At 43.2% G+C, this 16023-nt stretch overlaps 1 protein-coding gene across 5 annotated transcripts; it reads right to left on the minus strand.

Moving 5' to 3' along the window:
- Positions 1-1279: 1279 nt before the first annotated feature.
- Positions 1280-15811, minus strand: LOC145652881 (uncharacterized). 5 transcript variants are annotated; one of them, XM_081704649.1, is made up of 12 exons: positions 15551-15811; positions 13551-13612; positions 12305-12559; positions 8083-8139; positions 7577-7678; positions 7361-7372; positions 5881-7225; positions 3963-4049; positions 3356-3816; positions 3060-3132; positions 2782-2871; positions 1280-2348 (listed from the first exon to the last, which is right to left on the minus strand). In XM_081704649.1, exons 1-7 carry the CDS (start codon positions 15672-15674, stop codon positions 7127-7129), a joined length of 711 nt encoding a protein of 236 aa, XP_081560775.1. In that variant the 5' UTR covers positions 15675-15811; the 3' UTR covers positions 1280-2348; positions 2782-2871; positions 3060-3132; positions 3356-3816; positions 3963-4049; positions 5881-7126. The 5 variants fall into 5 exon arrangements, with proteins under 5 accessions (XP_081560775.1, XP_081560774.1, XP_081560773.1 ...); XM_081704648.1 differs by having other exon boundaries at positions 4253-7225; XM_081704647.1 differs by having other exon boundaries at positions 3963-7225.
- Between the last annotated feature and the right edge of the window lie 212 nt (positions 15812-16023).

Consider the following 16023-nt stretch of genomic DNA (forward strand, 5'->3'; position numbering starts at 1 on the left):
CACTGTCAAGACAACACATTGTGCAATGTGCCTGATACACTGACAGCCGACCGCCCAAGGCAAACACTTGCATTCAAGATTAACAAATGTACTTTTCTTGCAGCCATTTTCTCCTACCTTGGCCTCACAATTGGTACCTGGGGTGCTTGTAACGCATCTGTGACGTGACATCTACATTTCTTACCATTTGTAAAACAAAGGCTACAGGGAAGCTGAAAGCCCTGGGCTCCTGGTTACTCCCCCCTCCCAACACAATAGCAGCCCTGGACTGCAGCAGGAGAGCAGTCCTCACATGGAAATGAGCAACCAAATCAACAATGTACTGCCTAATCTCTTCAGAGAGCCGGGAATCAGTTACACAGCAGTGCGGACAGCTCCATGCTTTTCACTGGAACCAGTTTACCATTGAAACATGAGTACCCCTCTCCCCTCCTTTCCTTAACACCATTCCTCTAAGCACACACACACACACACACACACACACACTCTGACCTCCCTCGTGTGCAGCCCCAGGATCCCCTTACACAGGGGCCAGATACAAGCTAGCTCCCCCCTGCGACACCAGAAGGGGTTGGAATAAGTGGAGGAGGTGGGGTGGATACAGGCCCCTCAAAGCACAGGATTAGAACTAATGTTCCCTCCTTTGGTTCTAATCTCTTCAGAGAGGGATTCTGTATGAGGGCTGGAGGGCAGTAAGATAAGTATCTATTACAGCAACTCCTTCTTATCCTCCCAAACCCCCGCGGCCTTTAGAAGTGAACCACAAACCCACTCGCAAGTCTTCCCTTCACTCCTCTGATACCCAGGCCTCGAAAGCAAGGGCTGCCTTTTTTTTTGGTGGCTAAGCTGGATTTAAGGGCTCAGGCCTTATGGAGGGCCAACAGGGCCATATTTACTCCATCTGTGGAGCTCAAAGCCGGAGGAGCGGCTGACGGTAATCAAAGGCTGGGTGAAAAGGAGGCTACAAGAAAAGAGAGGCCAGGCTTTTCTGTTTCTTGGCAGAAGCTGGGAAGGTGGAAAACCGCCGGGCTCGTGGAGCGAAGCGGAAGATCTGATAGGGTGTAATCTTGTTAGGCTCAACCGTCAGCGGAATGAAAGGAAGGAGCACGGCAAAGCACTCGGAGCGCCTGGAGCTGCAGGCTGGGGCCCGGGGACTGGCTGCAAGCGCAAGAAGCACCTTGTGTAGACCTGCCATCCCAGGAGAGCTTACTAATGGTTGATAATCACAGCCTTGCACATGGAACAACTGTCTGACGGTACAAATGAGAAAAATACAATGAAGCATAAAATATCATTTATAGTTCTTTTTTTTTCCTCACACCAAAAACAATGATGTGCAAAACAGCATTACAATTTTCTGAACCCCTACAACGGGAGTAATCAATAGCAAAAAATAAGGAAACAAAGAAAACTCCCAGCTCAAGGCACAAATGAATATTGTTACATTTCCTCTGTTTAGTAAATTATCATTACAAAATAGGTCCATTTCTAGACAAATTCAATCTCACACCTTATTGAAAATTATTACACATAATACCTTTCATTAATTATAGACGGCAAATAATGTATAACCAAATAACAAGCAACCAATGTGGAACATGCTTCTGTAGACCAAAGGAAAAGATGAACGGTAGCAGCATGACCCTGTTAGTCCTTTGCTTTTAAGACTTTTCAATAAAACCACTATGAGAAAAAATTTAAATAATGAAACATTTTAAAAATAATGTAAAAACATCTCAAATGAGGTTTTTTTTAAACCAGAAAAAAAAAAGTTACAAGGGCAAACCAACAAAGAGGAGAAAGGCGAGCAGCTCTGGCAGCGTTTTTTGTATGTGAAAAAGGATCAGGCACGTGTAACAAATATTCAGCAACCTCACATGATCTGACGCCACAGAACACAGCTTGCATTTGTGTAAGAGACAGCAACAGAAGATTCATTAAACAAACCTGATATAACAAGCGGGTGTGAACGTGTGTTTAATCAATGCCTCTCGTACAACACAACAAAAAAGGAGCAAAAAAAAAAAAGGGTATTTTAATAAAACCTCACCATATAAACCAAAATAAGAATATAAACATAAGGTGAATCAACAAACACCCTTGAAAGTGAAGAAAATTGTTGTTAACACTGATCCATGGAAAGTTTGGGGTGCCACGGTGAGCACAGTCCTAGCGGGAGAACTTCCTGGGTCTAAAAGCGGGGATCGTGAGCTGTTGGGGGGCAGTCCGTTCTTCTGGCACTGGAGCCAGCTCCTCTGCGGATCCCCACTTCTTCCGTGAGTGAAAAAGTGAACTGAGCTTCCTGTTGCGCCTCTCGCTCACTTGGGCTGGGCTGTGGTACTCTGAAACTTCAGATTGAAAAAGACACAACTCAAAACCAGCATCCTGCACTTCCTTAAGAAATTCATCCTGTAAGTCTAGAAGCAATTCTAAAAGCTTCTCATCACTGTTTAGGTTGGCTTATCTTCAGATGTCATTTATGTAATTTTTAAAAAATTACAAATATGTTCCATCCTAGTGAAAATATTACTCCATTTCATGTGTTGCTTTTGCTAGATGAGAACTTTTCTAGTTGTTTTTTCCACTCATTTTAATTAAATTAACCTGCATTTGAGTAAAGTGAAAGTCCTAAAATAAAAAGCATTAAAGCATAAAATCTAAATGAGTTTAGGAATTGAGCACCTTGCTTTCAGTATACCTTCATATGTGTTTCATTGAATAATACAGCCGTTAACACAAGAAACATGCACAAGTGCAAACTGAAGGATTGCATCGCCTCACTCAGATCACTGGGCTCCTCCACCGTCTTCTGTATGTTCAGGTAATGGGATGCCAGGTGACCACTGTAGTCTCTCAGGTTTTCTTTGGCTCCTGACAGGAAAACCGGAATTTTTCATTTTTCAAGCATAACTGCAATAATTCCGCTCACGAAGCCAACACTTTATTGGTTTAGACGCATTATATGTTACCATCAAACATGATAAGAATTTATTTTACCTGTTCACAAATATTAAAACCGTCATCGTTATCAGGATTTCATCATGTTGGTTGATGCTTACCATAGGTGGTGATCAAAAGATCAATTATATGGCGGTGACCATGAAGCGCAGCAATGTGTAAAGGTGTGTATCCCTGTCAAACAGCAAGGAGGTAGAAAGTTTTAATGCAGTGAATAGCAATGTGACAGCTGTCCTATACGAAAAAAGCTGAATGAGGGGGGGGGAGAAAATCGCACATCTAAAAATGCACCGCTAAGATACTCGTGCCTAATTTAGTGGCCAGTGTGTGTGGGTATGAGGTGGCCGCTGTGTGTCTTGAGGTAGACAGAACTAAAAGAGGACACAAGAGCACTTACTCCCTGTGCGTCCCATGCCACAAATCCATCCGAGCATGCACACACCCGAGCCAGAGTAGGAGCCAAGGGGAGATGGGAGAAAAGCGAAAGACAGCATAACCGAGAGGACACAAATGAACTGAGGTTACAGCAACAAACCCTAACGACAGCATGGTAATTGCCTGGTAATTCAGTGCAATTGCTCTTTTCAGAGTCCTGCTATTGGAATACGTGAGGACATTGTTTAAGGGAAGCGGTTAACGTGACATGGTTTGATTTATGAATGTGCGCTCTGAAACAGCGGCCGCGTTTATTCGCGCAGCTGCACTCTGTGCTGTCCCTTTGAGAGGAGCTGTGGCAGAGCTGCTGACTCTGAACTTCCAACCTTTTGGCAGGCAGGTAGACATGTGAGCAACACGTCATCAGCTGTACAGGGCTGTTTTCCACGTGAACGCAGCAAATCAAGGGCAGTTACTTACATGCTGAAAAGAACAAACAAGCGAAACACTGGATTAGTGATTCAATTTCTAAACATATTGTAAACAACCTTGTCTGATATTTCACCAAAGTATTTTTTTTACTACGCGCTGTCAAAATGCCACTGCATGAGACTAAGAGCATGACTTACAGCCTTGGTATTCACGTCGGCTCCAGCGTCAGCCATGGCGACAGCCATGTCCTGCTTTCCGTGTTTAGCAGCCCAGTGCAGAGCAGTCTGTGTGTGTGTGTGTGAGTGAGTGAGTGAGTGAGAGTGAGTGAGAGAGAGAGAGAGAGAGAGAGAGAGAGAGAGAGAGAGAGAGCGAGAAAACATGATGTCATGTAGCACTTCTGTAGACACATTCATGGTCAAGTTGCTGCCTTATTAATATTGTGCAATTTAAATCATAGAGACACAATTTGTGTAACATGGTAAAGCACCTGAGCCACATGTACTTGCTGAAAGCATTGCTGATATGGAATAAAGTACAGTTTCATATACAGCACATGGGTTGTCCATCTTGACTCTCTGGCAATATTTTTCAATCAAGCAAAACGTAGTTAATAGACTGAGGACTCAGCTACTAATTTGTTGGCTGGATGAGATGCAAGCTTGAAGCCAGACTGGCCTTCTGTGGTTATGACTCTCCACCAGTGATGCAATCCTTGACAAGACTTCCTGGGTATCACACACTCCCCAGATCACAAGACCAAAGCTGTAATGCAGGAGTTATAAGCAGCATGCCCTACATGTTCCACTCCACACCATGCTTGACTGACCCGGCCCCTCGTGACTCCCACAGTTGCAGAGGTTGTAGCCTCCTATTGGCTGTCTGGATGGAAGGGTCCAGCTGTGCGGTGGGGGGGTGGGGGGTCTCGTGCGGAGGAGACGGTTTCCTGCCACCTAATGGCGGCCTAATTACAAAACAACAAACCAGTGAGCCCACTGCGGGGGAAGGAGGGGCCTGTCACACGGGGGAAGATTGATGATGTTGGTATGACCCTATGATGGAGGACCCACCCAGGCATCAGCCCACTGACAAGCCCATCACGAACACTGAAACACGCTGCTGTCGCTCCCTCCCCCTACCTCATGCGCGCAAGCACATTTCAAGTAACCTGATGCTTTAGTAATGGACAACATTCACGAGCAACAGAAAAGAGATGTGCTCTAGAGATGTGTGCACACTCGGCAAAAAACTAGCATTTCCAAAAACATGCACTTTAAGTTCAAGCAGCGCAAACAAACACACAAAATGCAAACAGGCACATACGCACAGGGGAGACAAAAAGCAAATTTCACAAAACATTGCACATAAAAGGCTTCTAAACAAACGAATGGTACATGATGAAATCCGACAAGACCAACAGAAAGAAAATTTAAACCGTTTCCCTTTTGAATGCATCTTAAAATGACCATTTGGAACTTACCGGTGTTGCACATATTATATATATATATATATATATATATATATATATATATATATATATTTTTTTTTGTATTCTATTCTGCACGTCAGATGTGGTTATTTTTTAAATGATTTTTTACTATAGAAACACACTCCTCTTAATTTGATAATTTAGGAAATAATTCTCCATCTGACTATCTGAGGAGATACAGCATCTGGTGTAGCTGAAGCTTCTCAGTTCCACTCCACTCCACGGGCCCTGCAGCGGTGGGCGGGCCCAGTGCCCTCTTCGGGGTGTGTCCGCCAACCAGGCCCTGAGACAGATTGTGATAAATGGAGTCTGGCTCCTCTATCTACAGGCCCATTGTCTTCGCCGTCGCACCCTGGAGACGGATTGGCTGCCGCACCGCTTGAGTGACAAGCTGACAGGCCTCTCTGAGGCAGGGGGGCCGCACGGGTTTGACGGACGACGGCCAACAGGATGTGGCGTCTCCTGTCTTCATTGCTCAAGCTCCTGTCTCAAACCAGCGGGGTATCTCCTGGCCATACTAAGTAAAATACCACCTCCGTGTCCTGTTCCAGGAGACTATTACAAAAGGACACTGTGCCACACATATTCACTACATTTGAAGAGAGGCAATAGGGAAATGATATACTTACAAACTAGAGGAAGGAAGAGTGGTCCACGACCAGTGGGGAGGGGGCATGGTGTGCAGCACATGCAGAAGAGACATAGAGACAAAGGGAACTAGGGGTTAGGGTCAGCTACAGGTGGTTCTTCATTCACACACTATCCATCTTCTGCTCGTTGACTGACAGGTGTGAAGCTGTCCAGCCTGCGATGCTCAAAGGCAAAAGAATGTTTACGCCGCATCTGGGATAGCTGGCGTTTATTTTTCAGGTTGCCCCACGAGAGGCGCAGCTGGAATCCCCCGCTCCACCACCCCACCACCCCATCCAGGCACTTCAAACACTCGGAAACCAAACAAGATAATGCTCGTGTCAGGTTACGCTCCTACACCACCAGGGTACTTTCCTTACCAAGAAGCTCAAGACGATGCTTAACTGCTTAAAGTGCATCAAGGACTGAAGCCAACACCAAAGAGGAAGACTAGAGTCAGTCAGGAGGTCAAAAAATATATATAAGCGGGAGAAAATCCCTGTCCAGCACTTGGGAAGGCCGACAAGGCCTCATCCCTTGGCGCTCCCAGCCTCTGCTTACCAGCGTTGGGCCTTCCCTGCCCACCGCTCACACTCTGGCTCTGCCATGCCTGGGATGGGACATCCCGAGGCCCAGGAAAGTGGCGTCTTGGCCCGCATGACTTCAGCAGCCTTGGCACGCTGGCCTGGGTTGGCAAACGGCGGGGCGGGCATCAAAGCCACCCCGGGCTTAAACATGCCACCTTTCCAGGGACATGCTTGCAATTGTTGTCCAATTAATCCTAGCCTGCTCTATTACTTTCAGATTATCTTTAAGTGGTTGAAGTCTTTGAGGTCACGCCTAATCTCCCGTGTACTTCAATAGTCGCTGTTGTATCTTGTCCAGGCGGGGAAGGGAGCGGCTTAGTGGTTCTTGGAAGGTGGTCCGAGTAAAGATGGTGTGAGAACTCTAGGCCACGGAGAGACAACAAACACTACTCTAAAGCTCTTAAGCACACGGGGGGAGAGGGGTCAAATAAAGGGATTTGTTTGGGGGCACAGGAGCTAAAAAGCCATCTTTCATAATCCTTTTGATGGTAGGCCTTTGAAATGCAGGCTCTGGATAGAGCTTTTTTTTGCTTTCCTCTGCATCACACCTGGGGACAGGAACAGGGACTATGCAACGTCAGGGACTTCATAGGAAGCCAGAACCAGGGATCGGTAATTCATTTGCTATTTTAAGAGTCCATAAGAATTCTAATAAGAATTACTGCCTCTGTATCAATTGTACCAACACGTTAGTACACAAAACAGCCCCCTTGCATTCCAGTAAGATAGAATATAAAACTGAAAGTTCACTCACCCCCTTCAAGTAAAAAGGCATGACCACGTATCCGAGCAGAAAGGAAGAAGCGAAAAGAAACGGCATTACTTAAAATACAGACATTGAAATTATACACCACACACCTACAAAGCTGCAGAATTACAAACATGTACTTACTGAGGTAAAATCCTGGTTGGAGTAAACAGGAGAACCCCAAAAAAAAAGAAAAAAAAAAGAACAGTCTTATTTCTATCATTAGCCAACAATCTGTCATTTAACATATTTATTATCTTTGCCGGATTTTTTCATTAACAAAGTGTTCTGAGTTATATGGCAGTGCTGAGGCATTGCTGGTCTGAGGTCTGACTTTGGTCTGGACGGAACTCTGGTTACTTTTTTGTTGGCCAGCGAGGCGTCCTGCTTGAGCAGCTGGGTGAGGTGAGGCAGTCTGCCGCATGCTGCTGAATACATCCACTCCTTCTCAATAGGGTCCAGCTACAGAAGGACAAGCCCCAGCACCCGGTCAGGCTGATAAATGAGCACATGCGCTCAGAGGCATGCGTCTGTTCTGCATACGTTTTCAAACGGACGAGTCACAGGATCAACTACAGAGATTCGTCTCTTCTAACTTGCAGGGGGCTTTTGTGACGCCGCGGTATAATTTACAGTGTCATTAGCACCAGGCACACCGTGTGCTTCTTGTCTTGAGACTTATGACATCATATCACTTTGTTTGTGTGTATACTGCTTGGGTTTTATTGTGAACGATATTCTGCTCTCAGCTCAACTCCAACTCTAAATAAAAACTTTGTGGGGGTTTTTGGTTGTTTGTTTTTTTTTTTTAAGGATGGGCACGGCTGAGAAAAGGAAAAAACCCCTAGAAAAAGATAGCCACTTACTGCCACAACAGCAGAGCCAACACTGCCAGTACATTCCTCCTCTTGCTCTGATTCTGACTGGAAAAGAGAGAAAGTGAGCGAGGGAGAGAGAAGAAAGAAAGAAAGAAAGAAAGAAAGAAAAAGAAAGAAAGAAAGAAAGAAAGAAAGAAAGAAAGAAAGAAAGAAAGAAAGAAAAAGAGAGAGAGAGAAAGACAAAGTGAGAGAGGTGTTGATACACAGTTATACCTGATTTTACCTAATGGAATTCTTAACTCTGACGTCAGAAATAAAAGGGTATCAGTACTCGAAAATCACATGTCAAAGCATCGTGCATTCTTTCTCTGTAGCAGCTGCGTGCCTGGAGGAAAGGCTGCCACACCACTCTGCTCAGTCAAGCAGAAAACGCCCAAGTTCACTGTGAGCACAGCAAGCAAGCCACAAATAAAACGCACATCAGGGAGAGGGAAATGAAATGGACCCTCTGGTCGGAGGACGGCTATAACAGTAAAAAGACAAACACTGCCTTTCTGTTGATCAACACACGGCATTACGCAGTGATGGTAACAGACATCAAACATACGAAGCAGCCAATCGGTTGAAATGAGGAAAGAGCTTTGGCGCACAGCCCAGACATTTGGTTCTCTGCTGCAGCGGGCCAGGGCGCAGTGTCCAGGTGACCCTCACACTTTCAGCCCTCCTTACACAACTCCTTTTTTTTGGGGGGGGGGGGGGGGGGGTCTGTGGAGTCAGAACCCCTTCAGAAATAGACAACTGGCTTCAATGAAAGCCAAACAGCTCGAGCAGTGGATTTTCTTGTCTTCTTGAACTCGGTTTTACAAGGGGCCAATACTTAGGGACGGTCTTATTTTATATAGGCCTACCAATGTGTCAGTCACTTGGATAAGTGGCAGAGGAAAACAGCAGTTTGCTGATTTTAGCCAAGCGCTCGTTTGCTAATTGTTCTCAGGGCAGGGGAGCAGTGGTCAGCCTGACAGTGGGCAAACACACACATTCTTTCATGTGGACGCTGAGAACCGTCCAAAATGACTCCCCTTCACATTGTGAGAGGTACCACATTTAACCACTCAGGCACAGAGCCAGATACCCTTTCCACTGGAAACATGAATGGGAAAGGAAAAAGGAAAAACTTTGGAAGGTAATTGCATCGATTATAACTGTCAAGGTCTGAACACTTATGTCCTCTGATCCAGATTATTTTGTGATCAAACAAAATGCAAGTGTTGCCCTGGAGACTCAGCACAAACTCACTATAAAGGGGGTGGGGCACTTTAAAAAATAAGCACATTAAATTTATGGCAGTAAAACAGTTACGAACATTTCATATACAGGATTCTTAGAGTAATTAGTAAGGATGGGTTCAGTTTCATGAAAAGGACACTCAAGCATGAAAAGGAGGAAGTACAGCAAGTAACACTCTACATTTGTAATAAATGTGTGACAAAAAACAGACGCTCCTGACCAGAGTCATTTCAAAACCATGCATGTCGTTTTAATATAATGCTGAATGAATGAACATTTACTGGACTGTTGAAAATTAACACATCAATCTAAACTATTCTTGGCTTTTCATACTCCGTAGTTTCACCCAGATGTCCTGAATTCGTGACCATTACCTGCTATTGTTTGTCATCAGATGAACACTGTAATCAGGGTGATGCTCTAGTACCCACATATCAATCCTCAGGCTGAGTTGGTCTAGTCATTTAATAGCCATTCCTAAAAAATCTTATTATAAAATATTAAGAACAAAAATGCTAATAATATTTTTACTTAAGCCTATCTTACAGAAATACAAACTTTCATAAATGATTGTTATGTCACCCTGCCCAACTAACGCACTGTATAATGGAAATATTAAACTTATAAATTAAAACACTGTAATAGGATAATGGAAGACCAAATTGCAGTTGATTTTAGTCTTTAGGCGTGTTTTAAAAGCGATCTATACCAAAAGCCGCTGCATATTTAAACAGTCTGAGGACACAGATGAATATCGTCTCTCTAATGAGGTGGAGCATGCAGCTGTTTTACACAAGAAAAGAGAGCATCTCTAACATGGAAATACAAGCCCCGTTTGTACTGTCTCTTGGCTTCAAGCTTGTCTGCATCAAATCCAATTCATTAAATTGTCGCCATCTGGTGGTTACAAACAGCATCACCGCAAGAGAAGTCGATTACTTGACGACTTCAATCGTTGTCCAGAGGCTGCATTCAGTTTAAGTCTCTGAAGTAGGTACAGAACGGAGCAGCAGCACAACACGAATCAAAAAAGATTTTACAAAGGCTCTGTAAATCTGTAATCTAAAATGGCTTAAACTAAAAAAAAAAATAAACACAGTGCTTCGCCAACCTTTGACTCTGAGACTTTGTCCAGCTCCTCCTCTGTGTCTGCAGGCTCTGTCAACTGTCTCTCTGCTCCTAAACACGCAGAGGACCCAGAAATGACCTAGAGAACTACTTTTAACAACAACACTTTTCTGCTTAGTTATTAGACACTAAAACCCTATATGAGAAAATTCCTATTCACTGGGTATGGCCTTCTCTCCTCATCAGCTGAACTATACACAGTACAGGTAGCAACCACAGGCCTAAGAACATTCCTGCCATGGACATTTAGACAGTTAGCTTTATATAAAATTCACATGTTATTGGTCTGAGTCATGTTCCAGGTCAGTGCTCACAGCAAGAAACTGTTGTCCAAGTTTCACAACAGACAATGATCCAATTGTACTGAAGTCACAGAAAAGAAGAAGAGAACGCGAGGGGAAGAGAACGAAGGAAGGAGATAGATAGATAGATAGATAGATAGATAGATAGATAGATAGATAGATAGATAGATAGATAGATAGATAGATAGATAGATAGATAGATAGATAGATAGATAGATAGATAGATAGACAGACAGACAGATAGATAGATAGATAGACAAACAAACAAACAAACACAACTCTTGCCTGTTTGCAGTGGTAGCTCAGTGGTTAAGGTACTTGGCTAAAAATCAGAAGAAGCCGGTTCAAACCCCACTACTACCAAGTTGCCACTTTTGGGCCCCTCAACCGTTTAAGTTGCATTAACAGCTGTAATTCGCTTTGGATAAAAGTTGCCAGCTAAATGCTGTAAATGTAAATGATGTTTAGCAGTTCAAACTCACACCTATTCAGTTAAGAATAGTACTGGCACTGTTTGTTGTGAAACTTAAGTGACACTCAGCCATGTGGCCCAAGCAATGTCTCTGTGGTTAAAGACGTCCACTGTAACTTCAACATAATTAAAAAAAATGTCTCACAGAAAATATTGAAAGCCAGCTATGTGCATAACTCTAGCTGAGATAAGGCAGTGTTTTTTTCTGATAAAGCTTGAACAACTAAACGACAAGCAGACACTAGCCTTATGATTTAAGGCTCGGCTATGTCTCTACAGGGTAGCCCCAACACTACACGAGGCTCATGGTAATGAGAAAAAGAGCTGAATCGGGCGTTTCCGAAGAAGTGCAGGGCTCCAAGTTGCACCCTCTCTCAGTGTGAGCAGAGAATGCTGGTCTAGGCGATTCTGACCATTAGCGACAATGAGGAAGTCTAACTGCTCCTCAGCTGCACTTCCATGCAAAAGATAAAATGTCTGCAAAGTGGCCGGCAGAGGCTGACTTATCACTGGGTGCTCTTCATCTCCAGATGGCACGCTTCAGTGAGCGCCTGGAACAGGATGTGCTGAACTGCTGGCACTGTCAGAGAGAGTGCACGATCGCCAGAGAGCTCAAAGCTGAAGCTTGTAACCATGCACATTTCTACAACGTTTCTAGCAGCAAACAGGTTGGACAAACTCATTGTATCGGAACGAGGAATGTATATGAGCGCTCCAGAAACAGAATGAGGCATTAGACAAGGAGGTATATCTCATGAGGTATATCTCATGCAGTGAATGATGAGGAACTTCTTGATATTCACTGAATTTTAGTGAAGACAAATACAAAAGTCAGAACTCATCTCTTGAAATAACTCACGAGTGCCCTGTTAATGTGCAATCTACCCGAGTGCTCACTTCCACATAAGCACGCGAGACCCTCCATATAGAACGTTTAACGCACACCACTGCAGTTAACTTTGTGGGTTTGCCTGGTGACACTAATCTGAATGCGGTGGCTGAGCTGTTTTGTTCTAACATCCACTTAACTGCTAGCCCTCAGCTAGCCATGGCTGAGTACATGGAGACATGGGATACTCACATCTTCTATAGGCTCTTCCACTTGGGCTTCAGAGACTGTAATAGCAGGTGCTTCACACCAGGCCACCAGCGCTGGTTTCCTACTTTGCTCGACATCCATCGAAGTCGGGCTTGGCTGTCGTGCTGGCGCCCAGCTCCGGAGCTCTGTGAGATCACACTGCCTCCCTGCCTCTGCCTCAGCCTCAGCTCCACTCTTAGACTCACGCTCCTGCATCAGCTGTTTATACTTCTTTTTGAGGACAAGGTATTTCTCTCCCTGAGGGGTAAACAGAAGGGAGCCCGAGGAGAAGGTAATGGCCTTTATCTGGAGTCCCACCTAAAAAGCATTTTGTCACAGTTTCCCTAGCAGTCACAGATATAATGAAACAATTTAAAAAATGCTTCATAGACGAAACTTCTTGGTTTTCAAATGCATCAGTCAACAGACTTTGAGTCAGATAAAGTGACAGTTTTATTAAAACCAACATAAGAGCAGGACACATGTTCCCATTAACAAAGAAAAAAAATTAATTCTATCTGGTGAATTCAGTTTGATCCGACGATGCATTTCAAATGATCCCAAATTCAACATGTAACAACTTAAACCTGCATTAGACGCATCTTTTTGTCATCTTTCTACATACACCCTTGGTAAGATATTCTCACACCAGTCTAACCTAACACTTGCTGCATTTAACTGTAATGATCTGATACAGAATTAGAGTTTTGCATTTATGATACTACTTGCCCTGTTTATTGTCATTTTACATGCTTGAAATTATTTTCCACTCTGCTTTAAATATACAGAAATTTGTCAAAGTATTTCTTTGTTGTAGTAGACAGAGAATAAGTTGAAAGAGATTAAGTTGGAATATCCCTTTAAGAGGCAAATTACTTGAAATCACAAAAAACATAAATACTAACATCTGAGAGGAACAACTTCTCACATGGCTTATTACCAAACGAGGATGGATTTTGCAAATAATGTTTTTCTTTGGGAATTATTTTTACATTTTTATGACAGTAGCAATGGGCTAGTAAACTATGAAATAGCACACAAGGCCCAGTCACATACACTATAATTAGGTCCTTAGGGAATGCAGATTAGGTTTACAATGACTAGCAGGGGAAGCAATATAATTTAATCATACTTCAGTTACTGTGAACATCTGAGCATTAATCATCTTAGGACAACACTCTTAATGGTGCTGAAGGGAATGATGTATTTTAAATGATGAAATAATGAAGAGCATAAGAGCCTCACTTACATTCTCAGATTTACACACAGCAATAGTGTCGATGATGCGTTTGAACTCCTCTCTGTATTTGGCTGCAAAGACACACAAAATTGACAGTGAGAAGCGCATTTTTCTGTAATCTCTGACTCTGAGACTCAAGGGTCATCATAACCCCCCCAAAAAAAAAATAATAAAATGAATGTCAATACAAAAGAAACATGAGAAACATTTACAAGTGGAATTCCTGAGTGCATGCAGGTGCGACAAGACATAAGAATAAAGACGGTTAAATTGCCAAAAATTAGGATGGATCTGATTTCTGCAATTTGCAGCTACTAGATTATAAATACTAACAAAACAGGTTTCAGTTTGTTAACTGCACTGACCCTTAACCGCTTGGACACTGCACTGGTGGAACTTTGCTTCATGACAAGTGAAATCTTTGAACTCTCTTGTTCCTTCTTACATTGTATTTGTTTCGATATTATGTCAATAAGATTAGTGAGTAGGCCCTAACCTCATGCCTGTCTGAGGACTGGGCAAGATCTGTCTGGAACTGTTTTACTGACCAATGGGAACTCTGAGCAGACCCCTGGTTCATTACCCCTGCATGAGTACAAGCTCATGAGTAGACCCACGTACATGACTAAACATGAGGGGTAGCAGCAGAAAGACCGTATCAGACAGGCTTTTCCATTCCCTACAACAATGTGTATTCAAAAGGGACACTCTCTACAAGTTCCCTGTACCTTGTGGGGAAAAAAAATCAGCATTAAAATACCACCAATCTACTTGATACTGCGTTTTAGTGTTTTAGAGAATGCAGCTGCAATTGTTTATACAGTATACATAGCATGCCCAGCACAGCTGAAACCTTCCCATTTTCCTGCCAGGGGAAAGAGAGGCTCAGAGGAGGACAGTTGTGCATTTTGCATCCTCAACAACAGGAAGTTGGAAGGGAAGCCAGTATTTGACCAGCCCAGACAGCTCAATTCCTGGGCTGGTGGTGAGAGGAGCATAGTTTATGTTTTTTTAGGGTTATTCATTAGCTTGCTGCCCTGATGGAATCAGGAGACTTTAATGTCACAAGATTCCCACAGAGAAAATAGCAACTGCCCAAAGTCTTCTCACAACCACTTCATAAAGCCAAGAGATTATGAAACATAAGATATCATTGCAGATTTGGGAATTTTTGGAAATAATTATATCTTGACAGCACTGTCAGACGGTGCCAGATGTACAGAAACGTCAGAACTGCACCAGAGCATCTGGAGAGAAAACAAGCCTCCAAATGGCAGCCATTATGGATAATGGTACACCATGGTACGTTTCTGAACATGAATTAAGTGTAATTATTTGTCATAACTCAATGTACACTATATAACAGAGTTCGTAATTAAATGTAACAATTTAAAACTGTTAGAATGAATCTCAAAAACAACTATAAATGAAATATTAAATGTTGGAGGACTAATCGTCAACTCGTATTTCGAATTTGACTCCAATCAAAATTCCAATCAGAGATCAGTGATAGATCTGTATTGAGATGTGTTCAGTCGACTGAGTGGCGCTGGCTGTTAGGACGACTTCAATCCTATGCCAACGAACAGAATGGTCGTTTTCCTGAGCTATGAACAGTTTACGCAACCGCACGAAAATAGAGCAGCACTGAGTGGTCCGCAGGACCGGAAACGACAAGATTCTTGATGGAACTGAAGCGGTTTACACAGACGTTAATGTAAAGCAGATGTTTACTAGACTGTTGTATCTAGTTTCGAGGGTTTACTGTGTGCCTGGAAGCTCTTGTAAATGTACAATGAATGGGACGACGGTGAACAGAACGAATGATGAGTTATAACATGGATGAATGCCGAACAGTCACACGTTTTGGCTGGAATGATTTAGCAGTGAGCGCAAGCCACGCGCACGAGGAGAGGCGGTGGCGAAACGCATCAGCGCGCGCTGCGCCCACGCCACCATCAATAAGAAAAAAGAGGAGCAAATATTCATCTACAGCGAAGGTTACTCACCACGAAGATGCAAATCGCTATGGCTTATATAAGGTTTATACGTTTTTAACAAGTCTGTATTTGTAACTTTTCCTCCTGAGCAATAAATATAATCCAGCAAACATGCCTCACTGACATCCCCCATATTTGATAGACAGCTTCATGCGGAAAGGTTGCTCGGAATTAACAAAACCTAATTTCCTCAGTGATAATGTAGCAGGTCTTTGTTTAGCTATGGAGCTAGCTAATTAAAATAGAAAGAAATACACTGGTTGTCCAAGTTCACTCCACCCAAATCCGGCCAGCGCGCCTCCTACAGTTTAACTCTTTACAGCCTGTATTGGATTTTTACTTAAAACAACAAATAAGATCAGAATACATCATAATTAAACCACCAAACAAATAGCAATTGTAAAACTAAGCTACTCCTATCAATGTTTCTATATCTCGCCTGTGGTAGCAAGTCATATCACATCAATTTGCACGTATCCAGC

Source organism: Electrophorus electricus, chromosome 21 (assembly GCF_041902795.1).
Source record: "Electrophorus electricus isolate QZ-2024a chromosome 21, ASM4190279v1, whole genome shotgun sequence".
Lineage (NCBI taxonomy): Eukaryota > Metazoa > Chordata > Actinopteri > Gymnotiformes > Gymnotidae > Electrophorus > Electrophorus electricus.